The sequence below is a fragment of the Rhinolophus sinicus genome, chromosome 14 (genome assembly GCF_057876585.1).
Source record: "Rhinolophus sinicus isolate RSI-liver-muscle chromosome 14, RSI-T2T, whole genome shotgun sequence".
Classification (NCBI taxonomy): Eukaryota; Metazoa; Chordata; class Mammalia; order Chiroptera; family Rhinolophidae; genus Rhinolophus; species Rhinolophus sinicus.
The window spans coordinates 153,691,792-153,707,111 of NC_142514.1; the positions used below are offsets into that span (position 1 = coordinate 153,691,792).

Genomic DNA, 15,320 nt, shown 5'->3' on the forward strand with positions numbered 1-15,320 from the left:
GTACAAAGGGCAGGACCTGTGCAAGGCTAGTGGAGTGAGCAGCAGGGAAGAGGGAAGCCGACTGGCAGGGCCCGGAAGCAGCCCCGTGGGCAGGTGAGCTGCCTGGACCTTCACCTGCCCTGGGTGAGGAGGCTGGGGGATATCTACCATATTTGCCCTTTGATATCCAGGGAGCAAAGGGCTAATGGCTTTTCAGGCTGTGAAGCACCTCAGCAAAGACAGGGGCAGAGCATGTAGGGGAAGGAAAACTAACCTGGGAGTCTGAAATCCACTTGGCTGCTTTCCAGCTGTGTGGCCTGAGGCAATTACATGTTTTAAGGTTTGGTAACCTCACCAGTAAAATAGAGGTGAAAATTCCTGCTCTGCTCTCCTCTCCTGGTTGAGGTGAAAATGCCGTGAGAGAAGAGATCTGAAAGCCACCCTAAGCTACTCACAAATGAAGGACCCGGCAAGCTTTATGTAGCTGCGGGGGAGCCTTCCATGCCTGCACTGGCCCCACCACAGCCTGAGATCGCTCCCAAAGGAAAGATACAGGGACCGTTTCTTTGTTCCTCTTAACAGAATCCCCGGTTCCCCAGTGGAGCCCAAACCCCTCTGGTACCCTAGAAAAATGAGGAGAGGCTGCCTTTTCAGGCCACGACCCTCTGAGCAGGAGTAAATAACAGAGCAGAGAGCCTCCTCCTCCAGCAGAACCTGCTTTGTGAGGAGTGGCTGTGTACAGCTGTTGAAACAAAACAACAGGGCCCACAAACCAACATTTCTGAGAGGGTGCCCTGCACTCGGCAGTGACACAGCTAAGACCTCCATTCCTCTCCCACGTCCCTGCCCCAGGAAGTTACCTATAGACTTCTCTGGCCTTATTCAGCCTTATAATTGCTTTGATCCTCTTGGAATTTTTAGGAAATTACCCTTTTCTTAACCACAGGCTTGGAATGTAATTCTTCCTTTGATAAGGCTTAAAAGTTTAAACCCATCTACATAGGAATCAGAAAAATGGGTCTCCGTTATCAGTCATCTGCTTTCAAAGCCCTGTGAGACTGTTTTTATTAACAAATTCCACAGCACAGTGCCTTAGGACTTTTGGACCTCGTCTGGAACTAAGCAGGGAAGGAGGAAATGCTAGGCCTGGATTTCCTGTTGCACTAGGTGGGGCCGGCTCCCTTGACTTGCTGCCTCCACTTCAGGTGCAGCCCTAATCACTTCCCCAAGTGGGCAATGGGAGCAGTTTTGCCTCTGAGTCTCCTGAGCTATTGTAAACATGAAGGTGTGTGTGGAGGCTTGACTGCCTGGATGTCAGAACCGGAAGACTGAGACCCTCATGTTTATAGTCAAGGACGCTGAGGCTCCGCCAAAATGTCACCCAGAGGTGTATGACGGAGCTGTCTCCTCTCACCCGGTGCTTACTCATCTTTGCTAAGCCACGCCTGCCGCTATCCTTGCTACCTAGGGTGTCAGGGGGAGACTACCACAGCTTCCCACAGTCCTCCCCAGCTAGATAAGGGGCATTTAACTAGATTAGATAAGGGGCACTTTCTGTTCCACTGGGGGCTGTCAGGCTTGGGGAGACCTTTGGACTCCTGCAGCACTGATTTTGGGCAGCCTCAGTTTGGAAGCCACTTATATTCTGGTGACAGTCTTTACCTCGGAACCTCTCAATGTGATGGAAAGCTTGAGGCTTAAATCCCTGCCAGAGAAGGATGGAGAGAAAAGGACACAGCTCTTATTTCTTCCTGGGATGGGAAGGGGCTGAAAGAGTAACCTTAGTCCATTTGGATTGTTATAACAAAATGCCATAGACTGGATGGCTTTTGAACAACAGAAACTCATTCCTCAGAGTTCTGGAGGACAGGAGGAGAATGACTGGGGTAAGGCGTCAGGGCACCAGCAGAGAAGGCACCCAGGAGAACGTGAGGAGTCGGAGTCGGGGTGGAGTCTTCGGCTTCCACTCCCATCGTGTGACAGGTGGATGGGGTTGGGGGGATGACGTGAAGCAGTGTCCCAGGGGAGGCACCTGCTGTCTTGACAGACAGAGGAGCGACCTCTGCTTTGGCATGTACACAGCAGGCCCTGGCTGGTCAGGGATGGAGACCGATGAGGTCGTCTGCATCCTGGGCCCTGCAACTCAGGAAAGCCATCAGCTTTGCAACCGCGGGAAAGGTGAGAAAGGCAGGCTGTCAGTGAGTGTTCCGAGGGGCTGCGGGCGTGTAGGATGTGTCAGCGGACTGCTCGTTCTGTGTAGATGCGTTCGGAGCTGTATATGTTCTGAGCTTTGCGTTGCGTATTATTGAAAAACAGGTGACCCCCTTTCCCACGGCCTCTTAACCATCTGGCTTTCACTCTATCTCTCCTCATTCCCCTAAAACTTCAGTGACTTCCACTGGCCAACAAAACAAAACAAAACAAAACAAAACACAACACAACACAACACAACACAACACAACACAAAACAAAACCTCCAAATTTCTTAGCTTGGCATTTAAAGCTAATGATTCACCAGACGCATCTTGAATTCCCTGCTTCGATTCATTTCTTTACTCATGCTGTTTTCTCTGCTTTCTCAACACCAGCTCTTCACCAATTGAAGTCTTTTTCTAGGCTGTGCTCAGCTGCTACCTCTTCCAGGAAGCCTTCACTGGTATCGCCAGCCAAGTGACCTCTCTCTTTGAATGCTAGAGCAATTTTTTCTACCTCTTTTGTGTCAGTGTTACAGTTTCTCTTGCAGTTTAACTATGGAGGGGGATGCTGTTGAGATTCCCCCATTAAATGGCAAGTCTTTGAAGGCTTATTAATTTGTCCTGTTTGTTTTTGTACTAGCCCTTTATATAGCATGCATGCAATTCAAAGTACATTTATTAAACAAATGACTGTATATGTTGCGGATATGGAGATGAAGGAGAAAGTTTCTGTCCAGTAGGCGCTTACAGCCTCGTGTGAGAAAGAGATGCACAGCAGTAAGAATTAATTTAATATAAAGCCTAAGGAATAGCCAGCGCTTGACCTATGAAGAGGTGGGTTTTGGGTGGGCAGAGATGGTGGCAAGGGGGAGAACATTCAGGCTGAAGGAACTGCCGAGGAGGACGTGCGTGGCGCATTTGGGGAACGTGGTAAATAGCGCTTGGACTGGCATACAGGAAGCATGAAGGAAAACAGGCAATAGATAAGACCAGAGTGGAGATGTGGGCACTGACCATGGAGGGCCTGGTGTGCCTTCCCAAGGAATGTGGATCTTATTCTGGAGACCATTGAATGAGGAGCCACTGAATGCTCTCGAGGAGTAACAAATACTCAGTGAATGGAGGAATGACTCGGCACTGTGTTTTGGGTGGACACCGTCCTTTGGCCAGATCCATTTTAGGAAAATCTGTGTTGGGGGCTGAGCAGCACCCCTTCTCTGAGGACAGACTGTCCCCTGGCCAAACCACTTCTTTGTGAGATTTTCTCTTTTAAAGCGCCCCAAAGAACACTTGGGCAGGTTGAGAATTCTGTTCTGCCTTCTGAAAAGTGGGTCTGCCTCCTGACCCATTCCACGGGTCCCTCTGTCTGCTCTGGCTTTAGTACAGAAATTCTTCTGTTTGGACTGTATTAGTCAAGGTTCTTCAGAGAAACTCTGTGTGTGTGTGTGTGTGTGTGTGTGTGCGCGCGCGTGCGTGTGCGCAATGAGATTTAATATAAAGAATTGGCTCACGAGATTATGGAGGTTGAGAAGTCCCATGCTGTCGTCCACAAGGAGACCCAGGAAAGCAGGTGGTATAAATTCCAGTCCAAGTCCAAAGGCCTGAGAAGCAGGAGTGCCGATGGTGAAAGTCCCAGTCTGAGGACGAAGGATGACCAATGTCTCAGCTCAAGCAACAGGCAGATATCCACTGCCTCTCGCTGAAAACTGAACTTTCTGAGCCCGGAACTGTCTTGAGCAGCCTACATCATTTCTTGACCTTTGCAGAGTGGGGGTTAAGGAGTGAGGAAGGGACAATGCCCTACACAGAAAAAAATCATAGGCTTTGGAGTCAAGTCAGCCCTGGGTTAAAGTACCAGCTGAAATCACTTTTTAGCTGTATGACATTGGCAAAATTACTAATCTGTCTGAGTTTTGTGGATAATTACGCTTACTTCAAAGAATTAAAAGTGAAGATGAGCATAGGGATTGCCTCGCTTGCTGCTTAACACAGAGTGGGTACTCAGTAAATGGCAATTGTTTTATTCATATTTGCAGAGTTAAATAGAGGCTATTGCTTTTTGGAGGGCACAGCCCATACCGGGATCGAACTGGCAACCTTGGTGTTATCAGCACCAAGCTCTAACCAACTGAGCTAACCGGCCACCCCCTGAGGCTATTGTTCTGCATGAGAAAAGGGAAGATGTGCTTGGAGTGAGCTGTGGTTAGGTGCCTTAATTTTGGGGGACATCAAACTCCTTGCCTGGATTATGTTCAGAGGTCATCCCAGAGCCCTCCTGGTGAGGGTTCTTACCTGTGAGGGTCTCCCTGGCCTAACTTCCACTTTCTGAGCTCTGCCCTCCTCCTCCCAGCAGCTGTGGTCATATTTGGTAGGCAGGCAAGGGCCCAGCTCTAACTGAATGAGGACATTGTTGCAAAGACTGGGGAACCAGACACTGTTGCAATCCTCCCTGTCCTGAGGGAACTCTGGAGAACCCTGGCTAGCCTCAGCCCTGCCCACTGTGTGTTTGAGGTGACAGCTTAGGTTCCTGGGCCTTCTAGAATGATGAGAAAACTGTTAGGACAAGCTGGAGAGATGCTCTGCTTTTCTGGAGCGGAGGTTAGAATTTTCCCTTCAAAACCAAGAAACCCACAATTACGCTCTGTTTTGGAGCTGGGTGCTCAGGATGTGCCCCAGATGCAGGGAGGAGGTAGACTCACCCATGTTGTGGACTCACCGTCAGGTAGCGGAGCAAGAGCTCAAGCGCACCCCCCACCCCCATGCAAGAGGGTTTGAAGGACGGACAGACCAGTGAGGTGTAAAAACATAGGAGAGGTACCAACTCACGGGTGTGTGAGGCGGGGAGGTTGGGGTGAATACCAGGAGATTGATAGTTTAAAGAGATGGAGGAGGAAGGCATTCCAGACAAAGGAACCAGCGTGAGCAAAGACTTGGAGTGAAGGTAAAAATAACATATTGATAAAAACAAAAACAACCCCTCCTCCCGAAAGTTCTTGGGTGTGGCTAGGACACGAGGTGCTGGGCGGGGTGGGGCAGTAAGGAGGGCAGCCCAGAGAGGCTGAGGCCTCACTAGGAGTTGTGGGGCTCGGAAGGCTTAGCAGCAGGGGAAAAGCAGCGTCAAGTGCTGGACATCACTCGACTTGGGTAGGAAGGACAGACGGGCTCTGTGCTAGCCATTTTCTTTCTTTCAACAAATGGTTGTCGAATGACTATTATGTGCCAGATGTTCTGGGCACTGGGAAATAGAGGTGAAGAATCAGAGCAAGCCTTCCCTGAGGGTAACCTCCACATTTTACGGAAGAGGAAATTGGTGGTCGGCTTGAATCCCGCTGGTGGCTCTCGCCCGGGCTTTTAAGATCTGAGGGCATCGTGGCTCTGGGCTGCCCCTTGGGTGTCCTGGAGCTCGTGGGTAGGTCCACTTGTGGGTTTTCTGGCTGCGCGCGCCGCCTGGGCCTCTCCGCGGCCCTGCCCGGCTGGGATCCCGCCCCCAGCCCGACCCACACGTGGGATCCCGCACGTCCGCCCAGCTCCCCCCTGACGTCAGCCTCACGGTTCCATTTAAGGCCCCTCCCGTGCTGGGCTCCGAGTACCGGAGCTGCTGCCGCCAAGTCCGGATCCAACGCTGCGCGCCACAGACGCCCGCTCACCCGCCGCGCACTCCCTGTACTAGGTAGGGCTCGGCGCGCTCTAGGCGTGAGCCGGCAGGCGAGCGAGCTGTCCCGGGCCTATTCTGGCCCGGCGCTGCCCGCCAAGGGGTCCCTACTCCCTGGGGGTGTAGGCGCTGCTTCCCAGAGGCATAGTCGGGAGACCTGGGCGGTGGCCCACGCCAACCGTGGGCGCGGAGCGTGCCGCGCTCTGCTTTGGCTCTAAGTGGTCACCATGGCCTCTGGCCGGCTGGGGAACCGAGGAGGTGGCCGCACCTAACCTGGAGTCGAAATCCTGAGTGGATGCAGAAGGACAAGAAGATGACGGGTGTGAAGGGTGGGACATACCTCTGGGCTGGAACTCGGCCCGAGGTGCAGAACTCGAGATCCGGTTCCCCGCACCCACAGAACCGAAAAGCCTCGGCAGCCTGGGCAGGTTCCTGGAAGCCGGAAAGCCGCTCAGCACCGCCCTCCCGGGTCGCATTTTAACCTTGAGTTTTTCGAGAGGCGGGCTCCATGGAAGAGGCCGCTGCCGGCAGATTATAGGGTGCTCTTTGCGCTAATTACTTTTATTAAGCAGCTCTTGATGTATCTACCGGGCGCTATGCTAAGATGCATGCAAAAATGAAGCCCTCTCGTATCTCAGACGGTCTGTTGAGAGTAGGATCAGCCGGTACAGTCTCCTCCTTTGGATAAATGGGGAACCTAAAGCTGGGAGAGGGTTAGGGCATTTCTAAGGTCACAGTGAGTGGGTGGCAGAGTTGAGGAGTAGGCCCTCATTCTGCAGGGCTCCTGCCCTACCCGTGTCTCCACATTGGAGGGAGCGCTGGAATTCAGGGCTTAGGTGTTGGTGAAGCCACGAGGTCTCTGCAGGAAGAACTTCTCCCTTCCCCCTGCCAGGCTTCCAAAACCTTACAAGGCTGTCTAGAAATAGCAGTGATTTGTAAGGAGAGACCTGAGTCCAGCTTGGTGACTCTGGGCTGCCTGCCTGGAAGTCCTGTCGGATATTTTTGCCCTTTGGGACGATGTCAAGACTAGATCCAGTGAATGCAGTGCAGGGTTGGATGAGGCCTCTTTCCTGGCTCTGGAAATCGAGGGTTCCACCAAGTATCTAGTAACGGTAAGGTTCCAGGCCTCGGGCCTCTGCAGCAATTTCTGCACTTCCTGTACTGACAAAATTTCCTCAGACCGGGCCTCATGCCTTTGAAACAAGGATCACAGCAGAAGTCACCAGGCTCCTCCCTCCCGGTTGGTTAACAGTCTGGTATTGCAATTTAAAGTCTGGTTCAGGCCGCGCGCCAGGCCAGAGGCTGCCAGCCGGGCTTCACGTGGTTCGCATCTGCTTCGGAGCACAAACACATTAAGTCTAAAGTCTGACTCGAGTTGGCTCCCTCTGACCCTCAGAGCCGGATATTTCCTGATCATTTCCGCTCACGGGCGGGGCCAGTGCCCATCTCGCGGAAGCCTGGTCTCTAGACCGCTCCTGGGCGCTCGCGGGGATCTGAAACGCGCATGCGCACAACTTTCACTGGCTGGGGAGGGGGCAGCTGCTAATCTTCCGGGTCTGGGCGGGGTGTACAACCCCGAGGCTTCCTGGAGATTGAGCAGTTGGTCTAATCTCCGCCCCTTCGGGAGTTGGGGGAAATGAGTGAGCGCGCATGAGCAGAGCTCACCGCCTGCCCCACTGCGGCTGGGTTTGGCGGTGAGGCGGTTAATTGCACTTTCTGCACGTAACTCGCGTCCTTACAAGAGGGACTTGGCAGTAGCCGGGTGACTGGAGTAGACGGCTCACAGTGATCTTGTTTGAGAAAAGGCCATCCCCGCTTGGGATTAATAAAGCAAGATGAGTGAGCCCTCAGGAGGCTATACTTACACTCAAACGTCAGTATTATTTTTCCATGCCAAGGTGAGATCCATCGCACCAATATCCTAGCTAGACCAGACCGTCATTAGACTTTTCAACTCTCCTATGGCTGTCTTTAGGTTTTTATCCCTCCCCCGTTAGTCATCCCTTGTGATTTTTAATGGCAGGTACCCCAAAAGGAAGTGAAATAAGCTTTTTAAGAACAACTTTTGGTTAATAAGTGTTGATTTAAAGAGGACGCAATGACTACATGTTTTTCCTCATCTAGATTCCTTTTGGTTCTAAATTCAATATGGCAACTCTCAAGGATCAGCTGATTGTGAATCTTCTTAAGGAAGAACAAAGCCCCCAGAATAAGATTACAGTCGTTGGGGTTGGTGCTGTTGGCATGGCCTGTGCCATCAGTATCTTAATGAAGGTAAGTTGGAGCCCATCATCACTCTGGAAGCCAAGGATAACTTGATCCCACCCATCCTTCCTCTCCCTCCCCAGTACTTGCATTATCACATTGTGTATACAAATATTGAGGTTCATGTACTCATTCAAAGAACTTTATGTGAAGCAGATGTTTGAAATATGATGCTATATCAAAATGGAGTCAGAACTAAAAAAAATCCCAAAGGTTATTAGGCTAGCAACCCAGTTCCTTAAATTCACTGTGCTGTATTAACATGCATGAGTTGCCTACAAATGAAAGAGTCCATGCCTTAAAACAAACTAAAATTATTTTAAGTGATTTTTGAATTGAAATACTCCTGATACAATTGTTACGATAAACTGAAAATCATGCTGAATGTGGGAAATCTAAAGTCTTCCTCCCATGTAAATTCCTGTTGCCTCCCTCCTTGGATAGCAATTTTGGTACTACCGTGTTTCCCCGAAAATAAGACCTAGCCGGACAATGCATCTTTTGGGGCAAAAATTAATGAGACCCGGTTTTATTTTACTATAATATAAGACTGGGTCTTATATAATATAATACCCAGTCTTATTTTACTATAAGACCTGGTCTAATATAATACCCGGTATTATTCCACTATAAGAACCGGTCTTATATAATATAATTATATAAGACCGGTTCTTATATTAATTTTTGCTCCAAAAGACGCATTAGAGCTGATTGTCCAGCTAGGTCTTATATTTGGGGTAATACGGTAATAATGGAGCTAAAGTTCAATTAGAAAAAGAGGACTTGTGAATGAACAGAGACCGCTTTTACAGTAGTTAAGCCTGGTTTATATAAAAAAGAAATTGAGGCAGCTTACAATATTAAAATATTTTAAGTTTAGATTTTGAGTTCCTAATAAGAGAGTGAAATAATGAATTCTGGGTTATGAACAGAAAAGAATTAAAGTGAGAAGACTGGAAGCAGAAATGAGCTATGCAGAAGTTCCAGAAAAACACAGCTTGCTGTATATGTTCTCTTAGGAGAGACCACAAAGTGTAACAACTCTTATTCCTCCCCAAACTGAATCAGAAATTGATGCCATGTGTTTTTCCCACACCCCCTGTGGTCTTCTGTGATGGCCTCTAATTGAGGTATGGGTAAGAGTAACTGCCAGACCACTCATGCTGTAGATAACTTGGGAGTAGACCTGCACCTCAGCTAGTATAACCTCTTTGGTTATGACAGCCCACATTCCATTTGTATTAAAACTGTTACTGGTGCTCCTGAGGTGAGATACATCTAGGAACTTTTATAGGTTCAACTGAAGGGATAATTTTTTTTTACCAGTATTTTAAAGTGCACAAATCTTTATGTAAAATGGTTAGAGTTGGTTAATCTGTGGAAAACTAGGAAATGATCCAGAAGATCACTTTTTAATTCCAGGTCTTAATGCTGGTGAATATCCGTACTTAATGAATAATAATCCAAATTCAATATGTAAAACTACATTTGAAAAAGTAACTCAATCTATTTTACGTAATGGGACATTATTCTAACCACTGCCAATCCTTTGTTCTGTTTCCACATAATGGTGGTGGGGCTCTTGCAGAGGTTGCTTCAGTGAGGAGAGAGGGTCAGTGTTTCTTCCTATGTAGGGTCATCTGTGAGGCAGCTTTTAAATGGGGCCTTGCTCCTATGCCAGAAATATGGAAGTTGTGCGTGCCCTGCTAAAAATTTGGAAGAAGCAGTTTTGATTTATCTGAAAATTTTACGTCTTTTAGGACTTGGCAGATGAGCTTGCTCTTGTTGATGTCATGGAAGACAAATTGAAGGGAGAGATGATGGATCTCCAACACGGCAGCCTTTTCCTTAGAACACCAAAGATTGTCTCCAGCAAAGGTTGATTTCAACAAGTTTATATTTTGCCCATGCTAGACTTAATTCTTTATCAGGTTCAAAATCCTAGCCCTTCAAAGATTCTTTTTGATATATGCAGGATAAGAGTGCCTTTGAACAGTTTTGCATTGGTACCTATTGATATCAAAGTTTCCAGTTCTGGTAAATGGTTTTAAATGGATGTCTAGTTTGTCCATGAGGTGGAAAGCATCTGAGTTAGATTGTAATTAGTAAAGCTCCTTAGGTCCATGTTTAACCACATTGCTTCAAATATTTAAATTGCGTATACTTACTTTCCCTACTTCCTTTCACACACTACCATAGGTTGAGAATAGGGTAATTGAGTCTGTTCAGTAGATATTCTTGGCTTTGACCCTTTTTATGAGCACCGGCCAGGACACCTGGACATGGACCCAAATAGTATCTGTTTTGACACTTGAAATCATTGACCACTTTCTGATAGGTAACTCCCTTCATTTTCTTCATCCCTGAGTTAACTACCCTGTGCCGTAGGGTATCTAGAAGCAAGATGTCCTTCATAAGGATAAAGTGACCTTTGTTTTAAAAAAACAAAAGAAAAAGGCCTGTCTTTGGGCTGACATGACCACAGTTCAATAGTTAAGTAGAAATAGAGTATGGAAGAGTATGAGCATTGAGCTTAGGTGGCCATGGATCTCATTTGATATGAGAGTCAAATAAGTTTGATTCCTTTTAGCTTTTCCCAATTGTAGTTACATAAAGTCACAATGCGACTAAAATCAGAATACAAGGAAAACGATATATTTTCCTCCATGTAAGTTTGGCCATGGTGATAAAACTCCAAAAACTAACTAAAGGAGGAGTCTGAGGGGCATTAGGGACATTTTTCTGCCACATACACAGAACATATAAAAAAAAAAGATTGTGGAACAAATTTTTGCTGGCTAGGTAGTGGAGCTCTCTTAAAGGCCTTAACCTGATTATTGTTTCCCTTTGTCTAGATTATAATGTGACTGCAAACTCCAAGCTGGTGATTATCACGGCTGGGGCACGTCAACAAGAGGGAGAAAGCCGTCTTAATTTGGTCCAGCGTAACGTGAACATCTTTAAATTCATCATTCCTAATGTTGTCAAGTACAGCCCCAACTGCAAATTGCTTATTGTATCCAATCCAGGTAAGATTTTTCCTTGCATAAAAATAGATGAGCTCGAGGAAAACTAATAGTGTATATTATATTCCGTATTCACATATTTCTCATTTTTTATTTTCCTCCTGAGAGTGGATTTGGATAAGTTTAAAACATTAAAGGAGATACAGTGCCTCTGAATGTAGTTGGAACTTTAAAATTAGTTATTTGTGCGAGAAGATCTCGGATAAGGGAAAAGTTTATGGATAATGTGTTATTCTCTTAATTGATGCACAGTTTCTTTTCATTAAACTACACTTCTTGAATACTTAATGTTTTGCTATATTATACATAGTATCAAGGTTTAAAATTATTAACAAAAACATTGGTCATGACCATTATCAAGATCCGTATAGAGGGATGTATCTTGAGTAGCTGATCATTATCTAATGATTCACCTAGTATCTTTGCTTGAATGTTTTCTTCATAGTGGACATCTTGACCTATGTGGCTTGGAAGATTAGCGGCTTTCCCAAAAACCGTGTTATTGGAAGTGGTTGCAATCTGGATTCAGCCCGATTCCGTTATCTCATGGGGGAAAGGCTGGGAGTTCACCCATCAAGCTGTCATGGGTGGGTCCTTGGGGAGCATGGAGACTCAAGTGGTAAGCAGAGCTTATTTTCTCTTTTTGTTTTCAAAAAGATTGTGTAAAAAATTGACAGGAGTTTTATTAAATCAGAGCCTAAATCAGGTAGCTATCCATTCATCAGGGTTCAATGGTTTCCAGAAATCTTATTTTTGGTATAGTTATATGCTAAGAATTGTTAAGGTTTTAGTCATCTTGTATGACATTTATATGGCATACAGGATAAGGAATGAATTTTTTTTTTTACTTCTTACCATGGACATATTAAATAAGATAATAGTTCTTAGGGTGACCTCAGTCATTTAATATCATAGCTGTTTAAATTTGACTTGCAATGTTTGGCCCTGAAAAGTTCAGCCAAGTCAAATGGAGTTTATGAAAACATTCTATCATCATCACAGTTGAAAGGTGTTATAATTTGTGCAGAGTTCTCAGTTCTGTATCCCAAGAAAATTTCCCTTATGATCTCATACTAGCTTTTTATTTCAAATATGTACGGATTAAGCATCCCAATAGGTTAGAAAAACATTTTGGAATATAGTGGAAATGCTTTAGATAATCGAAACAAATGAAAATCTAGAAGTAAGGGCATTGGTCGTCTAGAGCATCTACCAAAAGTGGGTAATCCTCCCCAGGTAAGAAAAGAGAGTTAGAAAAATGAGTCAGAATTACTAGTGTGTTGTCTGGTGTGTGGAAATAAATGTATTCTGTACTATTTCTTTTAGTGCCTGTATGGAGTGGAGTGAATGTTGCTGGTGTCTCCCTGAAGTCTCTGCACCCTAATTTAGGCACTGATGCTGATAAGGAACAGTGGAAAGAAGTTCACAAACAGGTGGTCGACAGGTAATGTCTCATAATTTGACAACATGGAAGGTTAAAATTTATTGCTTTTGTTTAAAAGTTTAAAAGTATAATAGCATCTGCATTTGAGTACTTCTTTAGCGAGAAACCTTGTTTTCTAAAGCTTTGTTAAAGATCATACTATAAATAGCGGTAGATATTAAAAAGTACAGACCTTTTTTAGTGCTGTTGTCTATCTTCTTTTGCCATAATCCTCAGTTTAGAGCTTGTGTGGTAAACTATGAAGATAAAACAAGTTAGATTAGATTAAGTCTACCCTATTTGAGATTCAGTCTTTGCTTCAAAAGCATATATGATTGATTCATTTAGGAAAAATAAATTTTAAATTCGAGTTCCTAGTCTTTATGAATAGAAACACAGCTAGCTTCTTGTTTATTCCAGTGATTATGAAGTTTTAGGCAATGTCTAGATTTACAATGGTACTAAAAATGTAAATACTTATTAACTGCTAGAAATTGTTGAAATAAAGAAGCTTTCAACTTTTGGTGGCATTATTTTCTTATTATAAATCATGTAGTCATGTGTGGACCTCGGGTCCAAAGAGTTGAATAATGAATCTAGGGTCTAGGCAAGGCCCTCTTATTTGTATTTGTTTAATTAAATAAAATGTGTGAACTCACCACCCAACCCAAAAAACACTGACAATAGTTGTCAACTGCCTGTATTGTTTGTTGGGTCAGAATTACTAATTTGTTGCTGCTTGAAAAATGAGTGAATTCTGTGTCCCTCCCACATACCCCTCCACACCCCCCACACACACACACACTTGAGATAATCCTGCGTCAAGCATGCTATATGTAATCTTTACTTTTTAAGTTCAATATTACATTTTGAAGAATCATCTCTCGTTGCATGTCACTATAGTTGTTTTGATAGCTAATGTAATATTCCACTGTATGAGTGTACTGTAGTTTGTTCATTCTTCTGTTGGAGAGCACTGGGCTTGTTGCCAGATTTTTGCTACCACTGACACTATTGTTGTGAACATTCCTATACGTCACGTCCTGGTATATGTGGCAAGGACTACGCTTATGTGTATAATGCAACTTTGTGGCATTATTTACTATATAGCTTATGTTTAGTGAAGGCTTTGTTTTTTTTTTCTTTGTTTCTCTCACCCTACTTTTTCCTGCCCTTCCCTGTCCTTCCTTTCCCTGTAGTGCTTATGAGGTGATCAAACTGAAAGGCTACACATCCTGGGCCATTGGACTATCCGTGGCAGACTTGGCAGAAAGTATGATGAAGAATCTTAGGCGGGTGCATCCAATTTCCACCATGATTAAGGTAGGTTTATGTAGTGATATGTTGTACTTGAATGCCATTATTCCTGTTTTTTTAATTTAAAGGCGAAAGATTTATACGATCTGAAGAGAAACCAGAGTACTGTTTCCTGTTTTTCAAAAAAGAATTTTTCAGAGAAAGCAATTAGAGAATGTAAATCCTCAGTCATTGATTTAAGAAATAACTTAATATACCTGCAGCTTTCTTTTTTAAAAAGACATGGTTGAGTTTTAGGATTTATGTCCGTTAGCACTATGTTCAGCACACAGATACTTGATAGTTTATTGACTAAAAAACTATTCAAGTATATTGAGATGGGTGGGAGACTAGAAAAGAAACAGATTTTGTTCCTTTGGGAAAAATGGAAATTACATTCAAATTAGAGTTACCGAAGTGTTATACAATAAAAATTGGAAAATACTGTGGATAATGGGAATAGTTTTGTTGGAAATCTTGGCTGCTATTTGATTTTATTTATACTGTTCATTACATCTTAACTGAAAATCTTGAAAAGAATTTCTACTTATCCAGCTGTATTAAAAAAACTTCATAATGGTAGAGAATGAAAGTCTTGGGAGACCCCAGAACGCATAGACAAAACAAAATATTTTTCATTTTGTCTTCAGGGTCTCTATGGAATAAAAGATGACGTCTTCCTTAGTGTTCCTTGCATCTTGGGACAGAATGGAATCTCAGATGTTGTGAAGGTGACTCTGACACCTGAGGAAGAGGCCCGTTTGAAGAAGAGTGCAGATACACTTTGGGGGATCCAAAAAGAGCTGCAGTTTTAAAGTCTTCTAATGTCGTGCCACTTCACTGTCTAGGGTACAACAGGATTTTAGTTGGAGGTTGTGCATATTGTCCTTTTTATCTGATTTGTACTAAAGCAGTAATATTATTAAGACAGCCTAGGAAAAACATCAATTTCCTAAAGTTAGCAATAGGAATGGTTCATAAAACCCTGCGGCTATATCCTGATGCTGAATGGTACTTATCTCGTCCTAAACTGGTTAGTGTGGAATAGTTCCACCCCTCAGAGGCACCACCACTGCCATTGTTGCACACGATGCTACAGTTGCCCTTCAAACTAGATGTGTGTTTACTGTGTTATATAACTCGGGTTCCTTTACCCTGTGTGCCTAATCCAACTTTTTTTTCTCCAGTCCCACAGCTGGAGACCCAATGTATAAATCCAAAATTGCATGTTCTAAAGGATCTTATTTTATGTACTATATGTGTCAACGTATACTGGAGACTAATGTAAAATGAAAAGTCTACATATTAATAATGCAGTCAACTATCCAAGTGTCGTACCAACAAAAACACCAAATAAACCTTGAACAGTGACTCCTCTGTTATTTTATTATTTTAAGATATAACGTCATAAAACTGCTATTTATTCATTACATTATTGGGAGCCCTTAGGTTATTCTTGGACAAACCAGCAATGACTTTTTTAA

The 15,320-nt window shown here is 44.5% G+C and overlaps 1 protein-coding gene and 1 long non-coding RNA gene across 9 annotated transcripts in view; one reads left to right on the top strand and one right to left on the bottom strand.

Moving 5' to 3' along the window:
• LOC109436409 (uncharacterized) overlaps positions 1-6,293 on the bottom strand; it is a 32,981-nt gene extending 26,688 nt beyond the window's left edge. For 4 of the 5 annotated variants that reach the window (XR_012497545.2, XR_012497544.2, XR_012497548.2 and 1 more), the window contains exons 1-2: positions 6,167-6,293; positions 3,686-3,811 (exon numbers count right to left, since the gene is read on the bottom strand). This is a non-coding gene — a long non-coding RNA (uncharacterized LOC109436409). Of the gene's footprint in view, positions 1-86; positions 2,926-3,685; positions 3,812-6,166 lie in introns of those variants that run through there. The other variant, XR_012497549.2, reaches the window with a different exon arrangement.
• On the top strand, positions 38-15,207 carry LDHA (lactate dehydrogenase A). Of its 4 annotated transcripts, none has more exons than XM_019714952.3 (8): positions 38-93; positions 7,951-8,100; positions 9,852-9,969; positions 10,947-11,120; positions 11,563-11,736; positions 12,444-12,561; positions 13,740-13,863; positions 14,487-15,207. In XM_019714952.3, exons 2-8 carry the CDS (start codon positions 7,975-7,977, stop codon positions 14,649-14,651), a joined length of 999 nt encoding a protein of 332 aa, XP_019570511.1. In that variant the 5' UTR covers positions 38-93; positions 7,951-7,974; the 3' UTR covers positions 14,652-15,207. The 4 variants fall into 4 exon arrangements, with proteins under 4 accessions (XP_019570511.1, XP_019570509.1, XP_088647814.1 ...); XM_019714950.3 differs by lacking the exon at positions 38-93 and adding an exon at positions 5,687-5,844; XM_088791688.1 differs by lacking the exon at positions 38-93 and adding an exon at positions 6,811-6,938.
• Positions 15,208-15,320: the final 113 nt, after the last annotated feature.

Excerpts from the sequence above, each read along its gene's own strand:
- LDHA (XM_074336111.2), top strand. The coding sequence starts at position 7,662 with ATGAGTGAGCCCTCAGGAGGCTATACTTACACTCAAACGTCAGTATTA. Across the intron at positions 12,562-13,739 it reads CACAAACAGGTGGTCGACAG|TGCTTATGAGGTGATCAAAC; the intron begins GTAATGTCTCAT and ends CTTTCCCTGTAG. Across the intron at positions 13,864-14,486 it reads CAATTTCCACCATGATTAAG|GGTCTCTATGGAATAAAAGA; the intron begins GTAGGTTTATGT and ends TTTTGTCTTCAG.